The 21,074-nt window shown below is 45.6% G+C and overlaps 1 protein-coding gene across 2 annotated transcripts in view; it reads right to left on the reverse strand.

Annotated features, from left to right (window-relative positions):
- Positions 1–7,280: 7,280 nt before the first annotated feature.
- Positions 7,281–21,074, reverse strand: part of nrbp1 (nuclear receptor binding protein 1) — a 57,329-nt gene continuing 43,535 nt past the window's right edge. For both annotated transcript variants that reach the window (XM_007908558.2, XM_042333460.1), the window contains 9 exons: positions 19,759–19,857; positions 16,995–17,127; positions 15,122–15,224; positions 13,619–13,669; positions 12,731–12,866; positions 11,438–11,491; positions 10,825–10,888; positions 8,819–8,874; positions 7,281–7,661 (listed from right to left, as the gene is read on the reverse strand). In XM_007908558.2, coding sequence (XP_007906749.2) covers positions 7,563–7,661; positions 8,819–8,874; positions 10,825–10,888; positions 11,438–11,491; positions 12,731–12,866; positions 13,619–13,669; positions 15,122–15,224; positions 16,995–17,127; positions 19,759–19,857 — 795 coding nt within the window. In that variant the 3' untranslated portion in view covers positions 7,281–7,562. The remainder of the gene's footprint in view (positions 7,662–8,818; positions 8,875–10,824; positions 10,889–11,437; positions 11,492–12,730; positions 12,867–13,618; positions 13,670–15,121; positions 15,225–16,994; positions 17,128–19,758; positions 19,858–21,074) is intronic.

The following is a 21,074-nucleotide window of genomic DNA, read 5'->3' on the forward strand; positions in this document are numbered from 1 at the left end:
TCCTGGCTAATTTATTTTTATTTATATAATTATTAATGTTTTACTGTCATTTTTGGATTATGCAGCATTTCTAATGTAAAATGTTTTTGTACGAACAAATGAGATGGAGGAGAATGGTTCTCATTTGACATTAATTGACATTAATTACAGTAATAAAAGTGGGTTTGCCTTTATAACCTTAACCCACTTCAGGGCGGACTGTATGATTCTGTAATTAGTGATAAATGATCTCAAATTATATTAGCGATATTAATATATTTGAGACATATGATCAATCTCATATGATGGCAGTTGGTTGGGACTAGTTTTGCAGAAGAAACAAGACTGTTTATAAACAACGAACTGTTTTCAGTCCCTATCAATCATTTTCTCAAGGAAAAATGGTCTGCAGTTAGTGAGAGCTGTGTTGTATTTGTTTTTACAAAGGAAAAGACAATAGGTGAAGGTCACCAAATGAGCTGTATAAACGGAGATCGATTCGGAAGAGAATCAGAAGAAAGATTTCTAGCAGAGGGATTGAATTGGACGAGCCATATTAGAATTGGATATGCCACGATACCTGGATACTTTCGAGTGATTGAATTGAACAATAATACCTAGATACTTTTCAGTGATTGAACTGAGAAATGTACAACAATACTGCTGGATCGACATATATGTATTTGGATTAAAAATGACACCTTAAAATGGATATTAAATTGGACTTGTTCCTCTATCTCTTCCCCAGCATTTGGTTAGTTCAACTTAAATCATTGTGAACTATGCCTTGATACCTAAGCATTGTTGTATTCAGTTAATTACTTATAATTATTACTAATCTGAATTAATAACATCTATATTTTTGTACATTTGTCTCAGTCCTTACATCACACATTTAAGTTAACACTTACAGCTCTGACAATGCAGTGCCCCCCGGCCAACATCAGCCTAGACTGCGAGCTCATGTCTGCCAATTTGGGGCTTCCACGCATAACCCCCTCACCCAACAACAGCTTACATTTGCAGTCTTTCACATTGGGAGGACGTCCTAAGGCGCTGGACAGTCAGGGATTTGGGGGATTGGGATCGGGGGTGGGGGGTGGAGGGCAGAGAGGGGAGGGTTAGGAGGGTGACTGAAGGCTCAGTCAAAGAAGAGGGTCTTGAGTATTGAGGGAGTGGACGGGTCGATATGGGGTTAGCAGGTCACAGAGGTAGAGAGGAGCAAGGCTGGGGGTCTGCTGCAGGACCCAGAGACAAGAATTGTGACTGATTGGCATTTACACTGCTCAGCGCTGAGCACAGCATCCTGTCTCCCCTCCCAACCCCCCAAAATAAAAGTCATACAGCTTGGAAATTTACACATTTTATTTTTTCCCAATGCTTATAACTGGAAAAGAACAAAAGCCGGATGAACGCGAACGCTGTGACTGACCAGTTTCTTAAAAAAAATCTCAAAGTTCCTTCAACGCCAACCTCCGCACTCTGGTATTTACACATTATGCATTTAAATAAGGGTTTTGGTAAATATAAAGACCCAGTACAACAAACAGAATATCGCAAGGCATCTCTCTACAATTGCGCAAAGCTGACGAGAGGAAAGCTTTCCTTTAATCCCTGCGCCAGCCAAGAACTATTTTGCCTCCTTGTTAAAACACCACCCATGGCAACACCATCTTCACTTCTCTCCAAACCCAGGGTTTCCCACATTGAGCTCCAGCATGCTCTCTCCTCCTCCAGGCCTTCCCAACCAAATCATTCCCCTTCCTCATCAAACCAGGACAAGTCACTAGTTTGGTCAGGTGGGGTAGGAGGTGGGGACAAGCATGCACTGACAATAGTACCTACAAACATCGGAAAGTCTCCAATGCACTTCACCGAAAGCCAATTTTAGGGACTGGTGTTTATTGGCAAAATGCAGTCAAGGGAAGAGGGAACCCACAACAATGCCTTGGCTATTGCTGTTTTACTGAGACACTGAAGTCTGCCTCACTCCTCTGCCCTCCTGTGTGGTGCCTGTGCTCGTCACAGGAGGTGTCACTCCATGTTTGAGGGGCTTTGCTCTTCAAGCTGTCCCCCGGCTCAAACCAGGCTCAGATTGTGTGGACGTCACAGGGTCTCAAAGCTGTGGTACAGCTACAGTTTGTCAGGAGACCCCAAGCCTCTTGCAGCCCATTTGAGAGTTTAGGAATGGAGGGTGGAGAACTGCACATAAGCCTCCAAACTGCAGGGCTTCCGACACAAGCACACAGGAATCAGCATTGCAGTCACAGACAACTCTGCCCATTTCACTCTCGTCACATCCCAACTGTCTGAAAGCTCTTTCAAGACGGCTTTGGCCACTTCACATTAGATATCCCGGGGAGGGGCAGGAGGGGTGGGGGGGAGGGGGGGGAGCGGGAGGAGACATCGGCTTTAATAGATCATGAACATTTCCTGAACAGCTCAACCATAGGCATTGGGAGCCAACACAGACAAACCCTACAGCTAACAGCCAGGATGGGCGACATAAGCCCTGGAATAGCTACTCTGGGGATTTACACTGATCTTCCTGCGATGTCACAACACATAAGCTCACAAGGCACTGACCGAATAAAAGAGCTGCAATGATTTTGAGCAGGACACAGAGCAGTTATGCTGATGAACGCTGTCGAATTAAGGATCCTCTGAAGGGGATATCAGGACGACAGAGGGGGAAGGAAGGGACTGAGGTTTGCGATACCTGGGGAATTGTACAACATTGGGGACAGCCGCTTAGAGTAATCCTGACACACAAACTGATCGAGGTCCAAGCTGACTGGACTCTGGGCTCCTCCACATCACGTCCCAACACTCACCCGACCCTCAGTCCAACAGGATAAGACAGACTCAGCCGCTGTTCAGTTAAACACTCAGCTTCGTTTTCCAGTTGAAGGTTTTCACGGTGTCATTAAACACACACCACCCAGTTCCAGAGAGAGAGAGGATCCCAGAGCGTTTGAAGTCAGTGTTGCCAAAGGAAGTGATAAGGAGCTGGTACAGTCCCCCCCGTATACACACACACACCTCACGAGGGATGGGTTCGCTGTCCACTGACAACGGACCAAATCACAGCACTTTAAGAGATCACATTCAGAGACTGATATCATGTAAACAGTGCAAAGGCTGCACTTACAATCACTGAGAAAGGCAACCACACACCCTCTTCACCAGCGATATTCTTCCCCCCACCCTACCCCCCCCTCCCTGATTTGTGATAACAGACAAGACTCGGACAGAACTCAGCCTTGCTGTTAGTGACCCAGTCACAGACCATCTCATCAACGTTCGTGTTCAGCAGTTTCCCCTAGTAACACCTCGAGTCTCCTGCGACATTACACAAACTCTCTTCCCCCCCCCCTCCCCCCCACCACCAAAATGTTGGTGTGCACAGCTATAGCAGCACACAATTACATCAGCAAAACAGTACAATGTTTGACGCTCCCCACCAAAAAACACCGGACATAAAACGGGACATTTAAAACTGCTGTGAATTTCAGAGATTATTATTATTAAGACAAGAGGAGGATTTAAAGCCAGAGCAATTTGACCCATTTTCACAGACAGAAGCCATGTTGCATACAGAGAGAGAGAGAGGGGAAAGAACATGGACACATTGAGAAGGTTCCACAAGGCAATTCCATTCACCGGCACAAAATGGCTCTGGTCCACACCATAAAGGCCCACTTTGACCTGGGAAGGGCGTGACGATGTGTACTGTACATACAGTTGCTCCTGTGTTTGATAAAACATGGGATTTGTTTGGTCTTTTTACCCCCTCCCCCCACCAATTACCTTAAAAAGGTCTAAATGTACCAAGGGAATTATTCAGGGGAATGTTTGGGGAACAAATAAAGCCCCCCTTTTTAGATAAACTCAAAAAGTAAAGTTGAGATAAAAGGCTGACCTGATGGAGGTTGTGTCTCACTGAGCAGTGCAGTGGGAAAGGTGCTGGTCAGCTGGGGAGAGTTACTGGGGAGAGCAGCCAGGATAATGCAGAGTACTGGGGTGACAGATTGCGCACACACTGGCTGACAAAACTGCAGCTTCAGTCACTGACCCTGAAAAACACTGACCTTCCTCGCCCACCTCACTCTCACACATACACACACACTTCAAATACAAACCTCCCTTCTCTTCGCCTGCATTAACAATCAACATCCCAAGGGAATCAAATCTTCAACAATCATCTCGGGTGTTACTGCTGATGGGTATCCATCCTCACAAGCAGGAAGCAAGAACAGCATTAACTTTTTCAGCTGGTATGACTGTCTGTGAATCCAAGCGATAACTTGCTGAACAGTCAGGAGAGGAGACTTGTACTAACAATAATAATAACAATAATAATAGCACCTTACCATGTTGTTGAGACATCTCAAAGTGTTTTACAGGATATATTGTAAAGTGGACTGAAGGTGTATTTTGTGGGGGAAACTCCTGCAACATTTGTGGAAGGACGAGATACTTTTAAATCTGTGATTGTATAATCTGTCCTGCAGTTTGGGGGATTAAGGGGGGGCTGAGGGGATAATAATAATAATAATAATAATAATAATAATAATCCTTGCATTTGATATAGCGCTTTTCACGTCGGGAGGACGTCCCAAAGCGCTTCACAGAATATACTGTAAAGTGAATTGACTGTATATTTGTGGGCGAACGCGGCAGCCAATTGCGCACAGCAATGTCCCACAAACAGTCGTAGATTGAAAATGACCAATTTATTATTGTTTTGGGTTTTGGAGGGATTATTATTAGGCTCTGTGTGGAGTAAGGAAACTTGCCCAAGGTTTCGCCCTCTGCCTGGAATTGAACTCAGGTCTCTCACTTGCAAAGCGAGTGCTCTAACCACTGAGCTACAGGTGGGGGGGAAGAGAAAGAAAAGCTGAACTGGTAGTTGCTAAATGGAGCACACAATAACACACACAGATCTGCTGTAAGCCCACCTCAGTCATCTCTCTAACTGGAGAGAGGGAGGGAGTAAGCGTTTGAAGAGTTCACACACTCAGTCCAGTCCTTATTATCCAGAGGTTGCGCTCAGATTGTGTGTCCCTTAAGCAGGAAGGTTCATGGCTTTTGTACTATAATAATGCAGTTACAATTGGGCGATGCGTAGATGAAAGCTCAGGGTTCTCCCCCCCAACCAAGAGCTGCAGTCACCGGACAGAGACTCCGCCAGTAAAGCCAGAGTCCAGGCACGTACGCTCATGCAAGCTGTGGCCAACAGGACTCATGAGGAACTATAGCTCTGGTTATGTAAGGCCTTAAACGCGCAGAGAAAACAGGAGCCGCTGTAACCAGTGGCAGCTCAGGGAAAGCTTCTAACCAGCAGCAGTAAGGGAACGAAGTAATGTGGAGGGGATCAGAGACTTTAGACGTTGATAAATCTTATCTCAGGGTTTCCTATCCTTGCTCTTCCTCCGCCAAATTTGCAGATGACAGGCTCCTCTTCACAAGCAAAATTAGTGAAGAGTGTAGACTAACCGGATCAGATAAAAGGGGGCTTTGTATCAAAATGGTAAACAACAGACAAGCCTCACACTCCCCTTCTGACTCCATAAGGGACACCTACGACTTGCATCACACTATCAGGACGTCAGCTGTCTATAAAAAGCCAAATAGCTTTCAATCCCGTATTGAACATGGAGCACAGAATACTGTGACTGTTAAATTTGGACACAAGGTTTGAAATAGATTGTCTGAAAGCTTCAGATTGAACAACAATCACAGAGCAGGAATTTTAAGATGTAATGCAGCATTTCTCTCCCTTTCTCTCTCTGTTGCTCCCACCCCCTCTCTCTCTCGCCCCCACCTCTCTCTTCCCCCCGCCCCTCTCTCTCTGTAACCCAGCACAGCCGATAGATAGTCTGCAATGTCTACCGACCACAGGGACTTGCTTCTCATCAACCACTAAATGCACATGCCCTTCAACACCCACTCACTGCATCTCCCCAACATGACCGTACCCGAACACAAGGTGGGGAGAAACACCGCAAATCACAAGGCCTGAAATTCCCACCTCGCTCCGGCCTGAATGGCTATTCTGTCTGAACATGTTATATTCTGCCCAATTGCAACTTTTAAACTAAAGAGATGGAATTTGAGACCTGCAGTCTCCAGTCACAGCTCAGCAGTTTAGACAAACAGCAGCACGCAATGCCTTTTCACAGCAGGATATTTAGAACTGAACACAAAGGGGGCTTTGAACAGGACCACAATCCAGTATTTTATTGTCCAGTCGACCGAGTGTGCCCTCACCCCTTCATTAGTCTCTCCTCATCTCCTTCCTTTCTGTCATCCCCCGCTCACTCAACTCTCCTAGGTTCAAATACACCTTTCTTCCTCACACGGCAAGACAGTGACCAAAGGCAGCAAGTGCTTAAAACATCCCACACCTGAAAGGTCACCCCTCTAATCTGCCTCCAACGCACAGAATATAGCTCTCCACACACCCAGCTCAGCCTGGATTCCACATGCACCGTTTAGCACAAGATGGAAGCAAAACAACTTACACTGGCCAACTGACCTCACTCAGGGTTAACAACCGCTCTGCCTGATGGAGGCTGCGGTATAAAATGAAACAGACAACCACCCAAAGATATAGGTTTACAAGATGCTGACAACCCCACGTCAGAATCACGGAGGAAGGAGAGAAGAGAAGCAAGAGGAGGTGGGGAGGGGTGGGGGGGAAGCAAAGTCTTCACTAAAGCAAACCATGGCCTGAATCCCAACAAACCTGTAACAAGCTGAGAAACGCCATTTAGTGAATGGGGAAATATAAAATGGTGGGAAAATGGTGACCTTAATGATAATATTTGGATCAAGAACACAATTTATCCAGTTTCCAAACTGATCGTTTGGGATGCAATCACTGCTGGAATTTTTAACTTTTTAAAAAAATATACAAACTTTTAAGATTACTTCTGCCTTTGTGCCCTGTGGTCTCCTCAGACAAGGCTGTTTTAACAAAACAAATCATTCCATTAGGGAAGAAAGGATCGTCCCTAAAATATAATGGAAGTCTTCTCTCCCGCGGGCAATCTCTTACCCCATGCCCCACATCATAGAAAAACTCGTCACCATGTGCAGAGATTATACCACAGAAGAAACATGCACATCAGTGATAAATAGAAAGCAATACAATATATTGAGATAGTTCACATAACGTATCTAGAGATACTTCCAAATATGTGCAGACACCTTACTTTCCCACCCTCCCGCCCTAATGACACCTCCACATCCAGCCCGCCCCTCCCCCCCCCCCCACCCACCAAACTATTCGGACCAAGGGCACCTCCTGCATTGTGAGTGTGGCAGTGCTCTCCAACACATGGCTAAATGACGGACGGGGTGAAGCGCACACGGACATTAATACTGACAACAAAACACTTTGACGGTGGGATGAGCGCCCACAGTCTGTAGATGGGAACTCACAAAGTCACCGCACTACAACATGCAATAGAGCCAGAGCCAGGCGTCCAGTCATGTTGGCTTGCTCCCCCTCCCCCCTTGTCTCAGACAGGTTGATGGAGAAGCTGTGTGGACCTATACCCCTCCCCCGCCTGCAGCTACGAGGAGACTGTGACCGCAGAGAGCGATCCATTCCTGTTGTAGATGAATTTGTTGAAGGCGTCTTCCAGCAGGTTACTCAGCCGGCTCTGGTCAATCTGTGTGAAAGGAGCAGAGCAGAGAGAGCTGACACAGCGTTAGGGTAGGAGAGATTCTGCACCTGTTGCTCACCTCGGTACAGAATTAATTTAGAGCTATAATAATCCTTGCATTTCATATAGTGCTTTTCACGTCTTTTAGACATCTCAAAGCGCTTCACAGAATAGACTGTAAAGTGAATTGACTGTATATTTGTGGGCGAAACACGGCAGCCAATTGTGCACCGCAATGTCCCACAAACAGTCGTGATTGAAGTGACCGATTTATTATTGTTTTTTTTTCTTGAGGGATTATTATCAGGAGCGTGGAGTAAGGAAACTTGCACAAGGTTTCGCCCTCTGCCTGGAATTGAACCCAGGTCTCGCTTGCAAGGCAAGTGCTCATTTGGCAAATGTACTTTCTTTTTGTAATTGATTTATTATTTTGAAATAATAATCCTTGCTTTAGATATACAACAACTTGCATTTACACAGCGCTCCTCACACAGGGTAGTGCCTCGAGCCCTTGTCAGTGGAGGAGAACGACACCGAGTTGGGGGTGACTGTAAACATAGTCAAATAGGAAGGTGTTCAAACACAACCTGAAGATGGGGAAGGAGGGGGCAAGATGGAGGGATAGAGGAAGAGTGTTTTAGAGTTTCAGGGGTAGTGATTGAAAGGGCGGCCGCCACCGATGGTGGGTCGGAGGGCACGGGAGACAAGCAGGAGGCCGGAGCCAGTCGATCTGAGGCAGCGGGTAGTGGGTTGGGAGAGGGGTGGTAAGCAGGTCGGAGAGGTAATACTTGCATTTTTGATGTAGCACTTTTCACGTCTTCGCGACGTCTCAAAGCGCTTCACAGAATACACTGTAAAGTGAATTAACTGTACATTTTGTGGGTGAAACGCTGCCGCCAATTGTGCACAGCAGCGTCCCACAAACAGCCGTGGATTGAGTGACTTATTATTATTAGTTTTAGAATGGACTGATGGTCAGATAGCTCGACAAATGTCAGGATTAGGGGGGTAGTGACCATTTGTGCTGGAGGGTGGCTGATGCTGTAGAAATAACATGGCTCACTTAAGGAGAGAGGAATAAATGAGGGCGAGGAATATGGGAGGAGGTGGAAGAGAACAGCCCAACAGTGTTACAGATACGTCAAGCACAAAGTGAAGGTTACCTCACTGACAAATCCCAGCTGAACAAGCTCTGCCGCCAACTCCTGATAGTTCTCATCTACAAAGAGGAGACAACAGGTCATTGCCAGGCCCAGCACACTGCAGCCACATAACCACACACCAGAAACTCACACCACACACACCACACAACCACACAACACCACACACACCAGGGCTAGAGGTAACTGACTTGAATTGAGGAGATCTTAAACTGTGTGCAATGTAACCAGACGGTGGTGGGAAGACAATTCTCTAAGTCTTAACTTCCTCACAAGACAATTCTGAGCATTTCATGGCCAAGCTTGGTCAATGCTCTCAGACTGGATCACTAAGAACCACTGGCTCGGACATTTCCTATACCAGCTACTTCTAGAGACAGAATCAATAGGGATGGTTTTAGGAGATAGGCACGCAGTGGCAGGGCTAGAGGGTAAGAGTGGGGGAGTGGCACAGGCATGACAGGCTGAATGGCCTCCTTCTGTGCTATAAGGTTCTATGATTTCAAGACGGGTAAGACCTGACAGGCCATGGAGAATCTGGTGATGGATGGATATTGAAGGTGTAAGCAACAAAAACAAAATTCCATTTGTAAAGTGCCTTTCACTTTGGGAGGATGTCCCCGGGATCAGACGCAGTGTGGGAGTCAGGATTGGGATGAGGGAGGGCAGAGGGGGTAGGAGGGCGGCTGAAGGCACGGTTAAAAAGGAAGATCTTGAGTCATACCTTGAAGGAGGTAAGAGAGGGAGAGAGGTGAAGGGATTGTGGGATGGGTTCCAAAGAATGGGGGCACAGAGACTGAAAGTCCAGCCACCGATGGTAGGGCAGGTGGAGCAGCCCGGAGCCTGCTGAGCGGAGGGAGCGGACAGGTTGATAGGGGGTCAGCATGTCAGAGATTCAGGACGGGCAAGGCCGAGGATTTTGAAGTTGATCCTCTGAGGGATGGGGAGCCAGTGGAGTTGGCGAGGGTGATGGGAGTCACTAGCCTGGTACGGGAGAGTACACGAGCTGCAGAGTTCTGGATGATTTGCAGCTTGTGGAGGGCAGAGTTGGCGAGGCTGACAAGGAGGGAGTTGCCGTTGTAAGCATATCACAATGGACAATGAGACCAGAACGAGAAGGATTAAATTGAACAGGACGGGCTTGACATTCTGATGACCTTATGCCCTTCCCATCCCTGTCGTCAGTTCCACAGTAACTCCCACAACACTGAATTAAAAATCCATAATAACCACCTCTACATATTACTGAACTAAAATACTAGAGTACCCCGCCCCATAAAACACTGCACTAAATTCTAGCTTAAGCCCCCACCCTACAACACACACGCACACCACTGAACGAACATTTTATTGTAACCTTCCCCTACCCCCATCACTGTACCAAAACTCTATGGCAGTGGTGGCAACTTGTGGCGAGAAGAGGCCCTCGGGGCTGTCATGATAACAATAATAATCCTTGCATTTGATATAGGGCTTTTTACGTCTTCTACATGTCTCAAAGCGCTTCACAGAATGTAAAGTGAATTGACTGTATATTTGTGGGCGAAACGCGGCAGCCAATTGCGCACAGCAGTGTCCCACAAACAGTCGTGGATTAAAAATGACCAATTTATTATTGTTTGTTTTGGAGGGATTATTGGATTATTATTAGGCGTGTGGAGTAAGGAAACTTGCCCAAGGTTTCGCCCTGCCTGGAATTGAACCCAGGTCTCTCGCTTGCGAGGCGAGTGCTCTAACCATTGAGCTACAGGACTCCACGGACTACAGGACAAGAATGCCCCTCCACAAAACATTCAGACAAGTCTAAGTGTTCAATGGTAGAGTGTTTTCATTTTTTTCTTGATTTACAGAACAATCAAGAAATATTCAGTCAAGAAAGTTCATTTTGTTGGCCGACCATAATGGGTGGCCCACACTGCTCTATAGTATCCCCACCGCCACGTGTTCCTCTTCCTCTCCCCTGCCCCAGGTATCACTGAAATCCATGTGTACAAAGAAAGGGAACTTACTAGGCAATAGGTCACAGCTGAGGTGTCGGTTTAACTTGTCTTCCAGTTTCAAGAGTAACGTTAACTGAGGATGTGAAAAACATCACAAGTCCATTAAATGAGAAAGTAACAACAATTTAGACACAAAGAGCATCTTTGTCATCGGGAGGACGTCCCAAGGTGCGGATGAAACATTCCTAGCTACATCAATAGGCAGCGTCTGGTGCTAACAGCATTGTATGAGGGTACTTGTATCTCTGCAGGTAAGATGTAAGATGTAAATCACCCAGCTTCCCAACAACACCTTGCTGCCAGGGACCGACTGGCTAGATGGGAAATTTCCTGTGATTGGCTCCTGATACTTACCAGAGTCTAGCTCAGAAGTTCTATTTAAGCTCCGACAAAGCTTTTTAACACGCGGAGATTTTAGTCGAATTGGCACCAACACTTTACCGAAACTTTTAGAGCCACTCTGTCACTGCTCGCTGACACTAGTAACTAACAGCTAATTGGCACTCCGACTTCTCCATTTCTTTTCTCTGTTTGTTTGTGTAATACCTGGAGATGCTTTTAGCTCAGTTTAATTCATTGCGTCGCTCATCAACTATTTAACAAAGTGAGAGAGAAAACTTACATGGTGCTTTGCTCCTTCATCAACTGGCTCTATATTGCACTGCATCTGAACTACCTAAAAACAAGAACACACATGAACACCTATGAGCTCTTTCATTAGAAAGGAAGGAAGAACTTGCATTTGATAAAGTAATTCACAAGTAATCACTGTGGGGTGTTGTGACTTTAGGCAGCCAGAACCCGGAGAAGCCTCACCAACAACAACAAATGAGCAATCATCCTGGAGGATTGTTGGCTACCTGAACAGGTCGGTGCTGGAATCTCAACAACAAATTACATTTACGCAGTGCCTTTTGCTGGACTGTCAGGGATTTTGACCCGAGCTGGGGTTGGTTTCAGGAGGGGTGGAGGGCAGGGAGGGTTGGAGAGTGATTATGGGATAGAGTTCCAAAAGGGTGGGGGCAGAGAGGCTGAAGGCCCGACCACTGATAGTGGGTCAAGGTGAGCAGGGGATGTGCATCAGGCTGGAGCCCGCTGAATTGAGGGAGTGGACAGGTTGATGTGGCGTTAGCAGGGCGCAGAAAGACCGTGGAGGGCTTTGGAGGCGAGGCTTCTTCAGTCACGATGAAAGGATATGTCACTGTGTTTTGAGTCTCCATTTTCTCTCTTCCTCCCCCACCATTCACTGACATTTGACCAAGGATGAAATGAGCCCAGCAGTAAATTTAAAGAAAATTAAATGCACTTAAATGCATTTAAATGCCCACGAAACTAATCCATCTCCTCTCCCAGTGTGAGCAGAGGCAGAGTATTTTGTCAAGTCAAGTCTGCTCTCTGTGCCACTCACAAGCAGATTCACAGGAATATCCTGAGTCAGATTCAAAGATATGCATTGACGGAATATTTTTATGGGGGGAGGGGGGAAAAACTAGATGGAAAATAAACTAAAGAGCCTTCAACCATTATGCCCCCACTCCCCAAAAGAGGAAACACTTCTGTTTTGCTCCTTTCCCCGCCTTCAAAACCTTTGATTCCATAAATTCAGCCCCGGATGAAAAAGAAGCAAACTAAAACATCATAAGGTCACAGTGATGTCACTTCCTACCCACCATATAGGAAGTGACATCAGTGTTACTTCCTGTAACAAAGGCACATACATACATGCTGTGCAGAGGAAACCGCCAGTCGGTGCCTACGTTGCAGCACACAGTCATCTCTGAAACACTTCAAGTTCTTGAGTGAATTGTTCTTTTATTTGAGCAGTAAAAACAGAGTTATATTGCGAGAGGTACAAGGTGGACACATAACAGCTAACACCAGCGTGGTCTCCTTCGGGGATGGAACAGTTTCTTACCTTCCTGGTCTCCAGCTCTGCAGGTTCGGGTGTTGGGGTTTTTACACTAGGTGGGACGATGGGGGAGGTCACAGTCTCTTGTTGGGGTTGCTGGGGTGTGGGCAACCCAAATGCCGTCAAAGGGTAAATGCCATTCCTAAACATTGAACAAAAGCAAAGCTCAATTCCCTGACAGAATGTGGTACACAAACATTTAACTGAGGCGAGTGACCCCCGAAACACACTCTGGACAGATTAGGACAAGGCAACTGGCCTTTGGGTCTTGCCAGACAGCGCACTCAATGATAAGCTATGCTGTTTTAGTTGGTTAGACTCCAACAGTTACCCCAACGTACATTCTGGGGTCCCCAAGCCTTGGCTCTTGCCAACCTGCACCTAATACTTTCCTGAATTAGGTAAGCAGGATTTGTCCATCCAGGGAGATAGAGAGAGCATTCCATCAATCTATCTCTGGGATTTCCAGGTGTAGATGGGAAGCATGGAATTCACAGCGTGGTTTGGATACTCTTAAGCCTAGTGATGGGTTTCCTCATGTGTCAGACACCCGCATAACCCCCCTAAAAAAAGTATCAGTATGCTTCAGCACAATATCGCATGAGTTTACTGGGTCATAGGGAGAGTGCGGAGTTTGTGCTCAAGGCTATTCCTCTTTTTCTGCTCCTCCCAGTCAATTCACAAACACGGAACTCTGACGTGGCGGTTGCAGGGAAGCAGACCAGATGAAAATCAGGTAAGATGCTCAAATAGGAGAGGCGGCAGTTCACAATGACCTCACTGGTGTCTGCCTGCCAGGCCACTCATACCTCGCAGGCAGACAGAAAGGCACTGCCAGGTCTGCTCAGTGTGTGCTGAAGGAAGACTAGAGCTGAAGGGAAAAGCAATTCTTACCTTACATCTTCCAAAAACTTATCCAATTCCAGCGCAGGGAACTGAGAAAACCTGTAATGGTACAGCAGAGAACTTCCATTAGATGGCCTTGCAAAGTTACGGTTGAAAGTATAGCATTTTGGGGAGTTTTTTGTATCTATATAGTCTGATATATCAAAATACCTCAGTAATTGTTACAGCTGTGAGTGACTTTTTGCAGGCAAACGTGGCAGTCCATTTGTGCCCAGAAAAAGATCCCCAAGCAGCCAGGCGGTGAATGACCAGAGAAATTACAGCATTGTTTGTTGTCAAGGACATCAGGAGAAACTCAACAGTAAATTGCATTTATATAGCGCCTTCGATAGGATGTTCCAAGGCGCTGAACAGTAAAGGGTTTGCACCCAAGCTGGGCGTACATAGGAACCGCATCAGCGGTGTCACAATGTGAACACACTGACCTGCAGCTGCTCTGGATTTCACAGAGTTAAAAGGAAAGTTGGCATTTTATGGACCCCAAATATGGAATATTGATGAGGTACTGAGGCTGGCTAATCAGACTGTACAACTAAATGAAGAGTTCATCCAACAACGACTTGCGTTTATATAGGGTCCTTCACACGGGATAACGTCCCGGAGTGCTTCACAGTGACGGGGTCTGACAATGAGCCAGGGGGCGAAGGAGAGGGAGGTGACCGTAAGCAATCCAAAGAAGCCGTTATCCATCCAACGGTTAAGAAGCACAGTTAATGACATGTACAAGGCCATAAAATGGTGGTTACTATAAAAATAATCCTTGCATTTGATACAGCGCCTTATCACATTGTTGAGGTGTCTCAAGCGCTGCACAAATATATTGTGAAGTGAATTGACTGTATTTTGTGGGTGAAACGCGGCAGCCAATTGCACACAGCAGTTGTGGATTCAGTGACCAAATTATTTATTTTTTTTAAAGTGATTATTACCCTGGAAAACGATCCGTCGATCGACTAACAACCAGGTTCCTAATTACTGCTAGGTAAACAGAGGCGTGTGGAGTAAGGAAACTTGCCTATGGTTTCGCCCTGCTGGGAATCAAACCCGGGTCCTCTCGCTTGTGAGGTGAACGTGCTAACCACTATGCTACAGGACAAAGTGTATTCGTCTGTGGCATGACACTAAAGACCCTCGTAGCAGGAGAGGATGGTGTGACATCGGTCAGGCCTTTAGCCTCTCTGCCCCCACCCTCTGGAACTCCATTCCACAGTCCTTCCACCTTGCCCCTCCATTGCCTTCTTCAAGACTCGTCTCAAGTTCCTCCTCTTCGACCGTGTCTTCGGTCACCCTCCTTCCCCTACCATCCCCGCCTCCCACCCCTCCTGATCCCAACACCATCTCGGGTGCGGATCCCTGACTGTCTTGCTCTTTGGGACGTCCTCCTGACGTGAAAGGCGCTGTGTAAATGTCATTTGATGTTGTTGAAGCGAGGAGTATTAACTGGAGCAGATACAACCAAAATGCTGGAGCTGCTCTTTCTGCATCAACTACCTGATCTGTACACCTTCACTGTCCTGGTGAAAGATTTCCGCCAGAACTGCATTCATGTCTATATTTTTCGATATTTCTTCCAAAGCATTTTCAGGAATCATGTCTGTAAATGAACAGAACATCGGTATAGATAAAAAAATTCAGAGAGTATTTAATAAGCAAAGAAATATTGGTAATATACAGCATAGGAGACGGCTATTAAATTGGTTAAGGACAACCCTGAAAACAACTGACCAACTAGTGAGACTGTACAGATAGGTGTGCAATATCCCTTGGCACTGCTGCTGAGAGACCAGCCAGCCTGGCCCACAGCAGGATTTGAAGGGCAGATCAGTGACTAGCAGCAGAGATTCTTCACACGCAGCTCCTGGACCACACCAAAGCCCTAAATGGTAGTGGTCCTAGTGAGACAAGCAGCGAAAAGCATCCTGGGCAGTGGCAAGCTGAGTGGTTGTAGCTGGCTAATCTCCAGCAGCACCACTAATGCACACTCCCCACACTTCACCTCTTGTCAAACTGTGCCTGATACTCTCTGGGATGAGGTAAACAGGATGCATCCTTCTGGGGAGAGAGTGCATTTCAGACACAAGGAAATTTCCACGTATGGAACTCAGTCTGGTTTGAATACTCTTAAACATGACGAGGGATTTTCAGACATCAGGTTCCAGGTTAACCTTAAAAAATATTGTTGCTAATAAGCCGATTTGATAACAACTTTTAAGAGAAGCAGATAAGTTTTTGGGGAGGACAAGTTTGCAGGGCTGTGGGGAGAGAGCGGGCGAGTGCCATTGATTTGGATAGCTTTTTTCAAAGAGCCGGTACCCACACAATGGGCCGAATGGCCTCCTTCTGTGCTGTATGATTCTATGCTAGGATGTTGGCTCGCTCGCTAGAAAATAACACCACGTGGTTTGTGACCCACTGCCTTTCTGAGATCACTTCCTCACAGCTAGTCAATGATAACAATCCTTGCATTTGATACAGCACCTTATCAAGCCTTCGAGACGTCTCAAAGCTCTTCACAGAATATACTGCAAAATGAATTGACTGTATATTATGTGGGTGAAACGCAGCAGCCAATTGTGCACAAATAGTCCCACAAATTGTCGCGGAATTTCTTCTTCGACCATGTTTACGGCCACCTCCCTCCTCCCTGGAGTCAGGCTCCGCCATGTTAAGTGCTCTGAGACGCTACCCTGCATGGAGGGCACTATATAAGTGCAAGTTGTTGTTGGACTGAGTGACCAAATTATTATTATTTATTTTTTGGAGGGATTATTACCCCCGGAAAATCAATCCACCAACGGACTAACGACCGGGTTTCTACTTACTGCTAGGTTAACAGAGTTGTGTGGAGTAAGGAAACCTGCTGAAAGTTTTGCCCTGCCCGTGAATCAAACCCAGGTCCTCTAGTTTGAGAGGCGAGTGCTCTAACCAATACACTACAAGACTCCACTTAAGTTTAGTCAAGGTTAATCCTCCAGATTATGAAGCAAATTGACTTTTTTTTTAAACCTCCCCCCCCCCATTCATTTCCAATTTATAACTCCATCATTAGTTAGTTCGCAATAAAAAAATGCTGATGAACAGGCCTCTACAGGTCACTGGGCAATGGGGAGTCATCTCAGTTTCCCCTCCTGGAGGTAGTGCAGAGGAGCAAGAGGGGAACCAAAGTCTGACTCGTAAAGAAAGATCTTCTAAGTTGCATGTGATCACAGGAACAAAACATCACATGGCCTGCAGCCTTCAGCACTGGAGGCCAGTCAACCACCCAAACACACAGTAGTGCAAGTACTTGACCCAGAGAAGGTCTCGTCAACACAAGAACAAATGTAACCCCTGCAACATTCACAGCCACTGACTCAGTACTTACGAGGATGACTGACAATACAATGGGCAGCTAATAGCTTCAGTGAGGGCACTTCAAACAGAGCCGGGTGGAAGAGCAGTTCCCGGGCGGTGGGTCGCTTGATGGGGTCGATCTCTAAACATTTCTGAATAAACTCCTACCGTTGAAAGGGGGGTGGGGGGGGGTGAGAGAAACACAAAGGTTTTATTAGCAGCAGATTTACACACCTTCAGTCGTAATCCCACAGTACGATTCAGACACACGAGTGTTCCAGTTAATAATAATCCTTGCATTTGATACAGTGCCTTATCACATTGCTGAGACGTCTCAAAGAGCTTCACAGAATATACTGTGAAGTGGATTGACTGTATTCTGTGGGCGAAACACAGCAGCCAATTGCGCACAGCAAATAGTGAGAAATAGTCACGGAATAAGTGACCAATTTTTTTTTGAGAGGTTATTACCCCCGGAAAGCGATCCACTAATCGACTAACAATCGGGTTCCTACTTACTCCTAGCTAAACAGAGGACTGTGAAAGGAAACTTGCGTAAGGTTTCGCCCTGCCTGGGAATCGAACCCAGGTCCTCTTGCTTGCGAGACGAGAGCTCTAATCACTCACTACAGGATTCCAGATTTTTTCAGCACAGAAGGAAGCCATTCAGCTCATTGTGTGTTGCCACCATCACTACCTGCGTTACTGAATCGACCGCTTATTTTATTAATCCTAGCTCTTTCCCCACATCCCAAAGTGCTTTTACTACTCAGATGCTTATCCATCTTATCCTTTTGAATGATTCTATTGATACAGTTTCAATAGCCACTTGTGGTGGTGAAACGCACACCCTCTCAAGCTTTGGATTGAAGAAATTCTTTCCAATGTTTCCCTCGATTGCTCTGCTAAATCCTGAGTCTAATGTAGAAATGTTCATACTCTTGAGACTAAGAATTTTAATATATTAGCTCATTCATATTTAAATTACTTTGCGAACAACTGTGAAGTGCTTTGAGACGTCTCAAAGACGTGATAATGCGCTATATCAAATGCAAGGATTATTATTAATAATTAAATAAACCTGGCTTTTATATCAACACTGCTTTTTCAAGACTGCTACCTCTATAGAGACAAGCCGCTTTCATGCTGTTTGGAGCCAAGAAAAATGGGCATAAATGTTTTACACTCATTCATTTCCCTTCTGCCAATCTCCCAAATCCCGGTTGACTCATATACAATAAATTGACTTGATACGTTTTGCTGTATCACTGTTTACCCGGCCACACGCTCTCCGCACACAAGCAATGCTGTTCACATATTGCTATGTCAATATGTGTGTGTGTGTGTGTGTGTGTGTGTGTGTGTGTTCGCACCACCATTAAAACCATTTGGATCCATGTTCACCAAAGTTTGATGGCAGAAACTTGGAAAAAGCATGGATCAATGAGGCCTGATGTTCAACTCCAGTCTTTTGTCTCTACTGCTGCTAGTTATTTGATTAAAATAAATATATATTCAAAAATGTTCCAATTATGTTATTCAGGAACATTCAATACAGACACTTTGGATGTGATCAGTGGGCTTAGCTTATCCTAGTTGAAGGGCGCTACATAAATACAAGTTGTTGTTATTGTTGTTGTACTGGGACCACCATAGAGAATTGACTCAATACCAGTAGTTCATTGCAAGGCATGTCGCCTTGGAACCAAAGAAAAACATTGTTGTCACAGGGAGAGGTCAAAATGAGAGACCAGAAGAGCAGCATTTTCCAAACCTGCCTTATATTTAATAGAAAAACAAACATGTTTTCAATAAATCTTTTGGTTCTCATGCAATGAAGTGCCAGTACTGTAAATAACTTGTTCTTTCTTGAGCAGTCAAAGAGCATGTGTCATTTTTGGCTATGCTTTGGTCTATCGGGGAACACACTTAATGGCATGTAGAGGCTTGCTGTGAGTGGAAGATGTTATTCTGAAAAAACACACAACTGATTCTTTGTGTACACAGAAAAAATAACACCAATTAAAATCTAAAGCCAGATATTTAAAACCCAAAAACATGTGAATTGCATCAAAGTATCAGTCAGGCCACAATTTGAATGTCTGTCCAACTCCAACATTCAGCAAGCACAAATACAAGCTCTCACAAGCTGCAGTTTTATAAAGGCGTCAGCTTTGCTCAGGTCATTTATTCCACTGGGTCAGAAGGTTGTCAGTTTGAGCTTGCTCACAATCTAGGGTGATACTCCTGTGCAGTGCTGGGGGCCGTGCTGTGTTGTCGGTGGTGACGTACTTCAGATGAGGCATTAAACCAAAGTCTCGTCTGCCTGATGAGGTGGACTTTGAAGATCCCATGATTACAATGGAAAAGAAAAGGTGGTTTCTCCCCAGGTCCTAGACAAATTTTACTTGAATTGAGTCACAATAGTTTATGGGAATACTAGTGGACAGCTGACTAACTTGGAATAGTTCTTAAAATACAGGGGGAAGCTTGCCGAACAGTGACAAACTGTGTAGTTTTAGCTGGTTAGACTCCAGCAGACCCCAACGAACACTGTTCATAAAAGTTCATAAACCCAAAGTCTTGGCTCTTGTCAGCTTGCACCTCATACTCTCTAGAATTAGGTAAGCAGGGGCCGTCTCCAGAGAGAGAGAGAGAGAGAACATGCCATTCCCAACAAAGGGAAATTTCCATATTTAAATGAAACTCAGTTTAGTTTGGATACTCAAGGATGGTGATGGGTTTCCAAGTACACCAAGACACCTGGCTGATCAGAACAGAGGTACAATACTTACTCTTTGCAGAGTGTCTTCAAGCAATTGAATTGCATTATTAATGGCTTCTTGAGACACGTATGATGATTCTCCATTACCCTGGATCTCCAACACAGCCATCTGCAACACAACAAAGCACTGGATCAGTAAGCTTGCCAACTACACATCAGAAACAATGTTGAACACAGGAGGAACACATGTAAATTGCACCAATGCTGTATGAGTGCCACGCGCATGGTTGACCTACTATTCTAATCAAAGCAAAACACATCTGCAATCCATTCCCAGTCATCTGTTCTTTGTGCTCTGGGAGTTACTTTATCACACTGGGAAGTCGGGGACAAACAGCACAAGGAATGAAGCTTCCCACTGGGATTATCGCCAATACTCTGTTCCCAAACACCTCACTCTTCCCTCCACAAGCTGCAAACTACCAATAATACTAATACTAATATTCTATACATTTGGTATTGTGGCTTATCACATGAGAAAGACGTCTCAAATCACTTCACATCATTTACAGTGAAGTGATTATGTATTTGTAGGAAAATGCAGGAACACAATCTTGCCCAAGCAAAAACAAAGTCATAAAGTGAGTGACTTAATTTTATTTAGGGGCCTCTTGGCCAGGACACCGGGAGAGAGAAACTCCCTTCTCTTTTCCAATAGCGCCAAGCGATCTTTAACATCCACCTGAAAGGTAGACAGGACCTCTGTTTAATGCCTCATCCAAAGAACTTTGTATCTCAGATCCTTTCCCACACCAGGCTCTGCAAGCCTATCAGCCCCACCCTCATTGAGTGCCATTGGCTCAGCATCCCCCACCAGATCAAGTTCAAGACCCTCATCTTTAAATCCCTCCACGATCTCATCCCACCCTATCCCTGTGACCTCCTCAAATCTTACCACCCCAGCTACTCCCTTCACTACCTGGCCTGCTTGATGTCCCCTGCCCAAACTCCATCCCAGAGTCCCTCTGACTCACTCCCTCCTGCCATCATCTCATTTAAGTTCCACCTCGAGACCTAACACTTTGAACGTATTTTGTCAGCTTTCTCCTCCCCCTCCCTGACTCCCAACTCAGCTCAGGTGCCCAGTCAGTATTGTTGAGCACCTTAGGACATCGTCCTGATGTGAGAGACGCTATATTAATGGAAATCTGTATTATCTCAGTGGCACTGTGTGGTGAGTGGAAGGGAACCAGTTTGTACAGGGAATCAGGAGAGACTGTGCTGGTCCCTACTGCTGCTGGCAGATAGCTTTACTTGGGCTTTTCATACACAATACTCACATGACTAAATTAGTAACTGTGGTAAAGTCCATCTGGTCTATCAATT

This window comes from Callorhinchus milii, unplaced genomic scaffold (assembly GCF_018977255.1).
Source record: "Callorhinchus milii isolate IMCB2004 unplaced genomic scaffold, IMCB_Cmil_1.0 Scaffold3, whole genome shotgun sequence".
NCBI lineage: Eukaryota > Metazoa > Chordata > Chondrichthyes > Chimaeriformes > Callorhinchidae > Callorhinchus > Callorhinchus milii.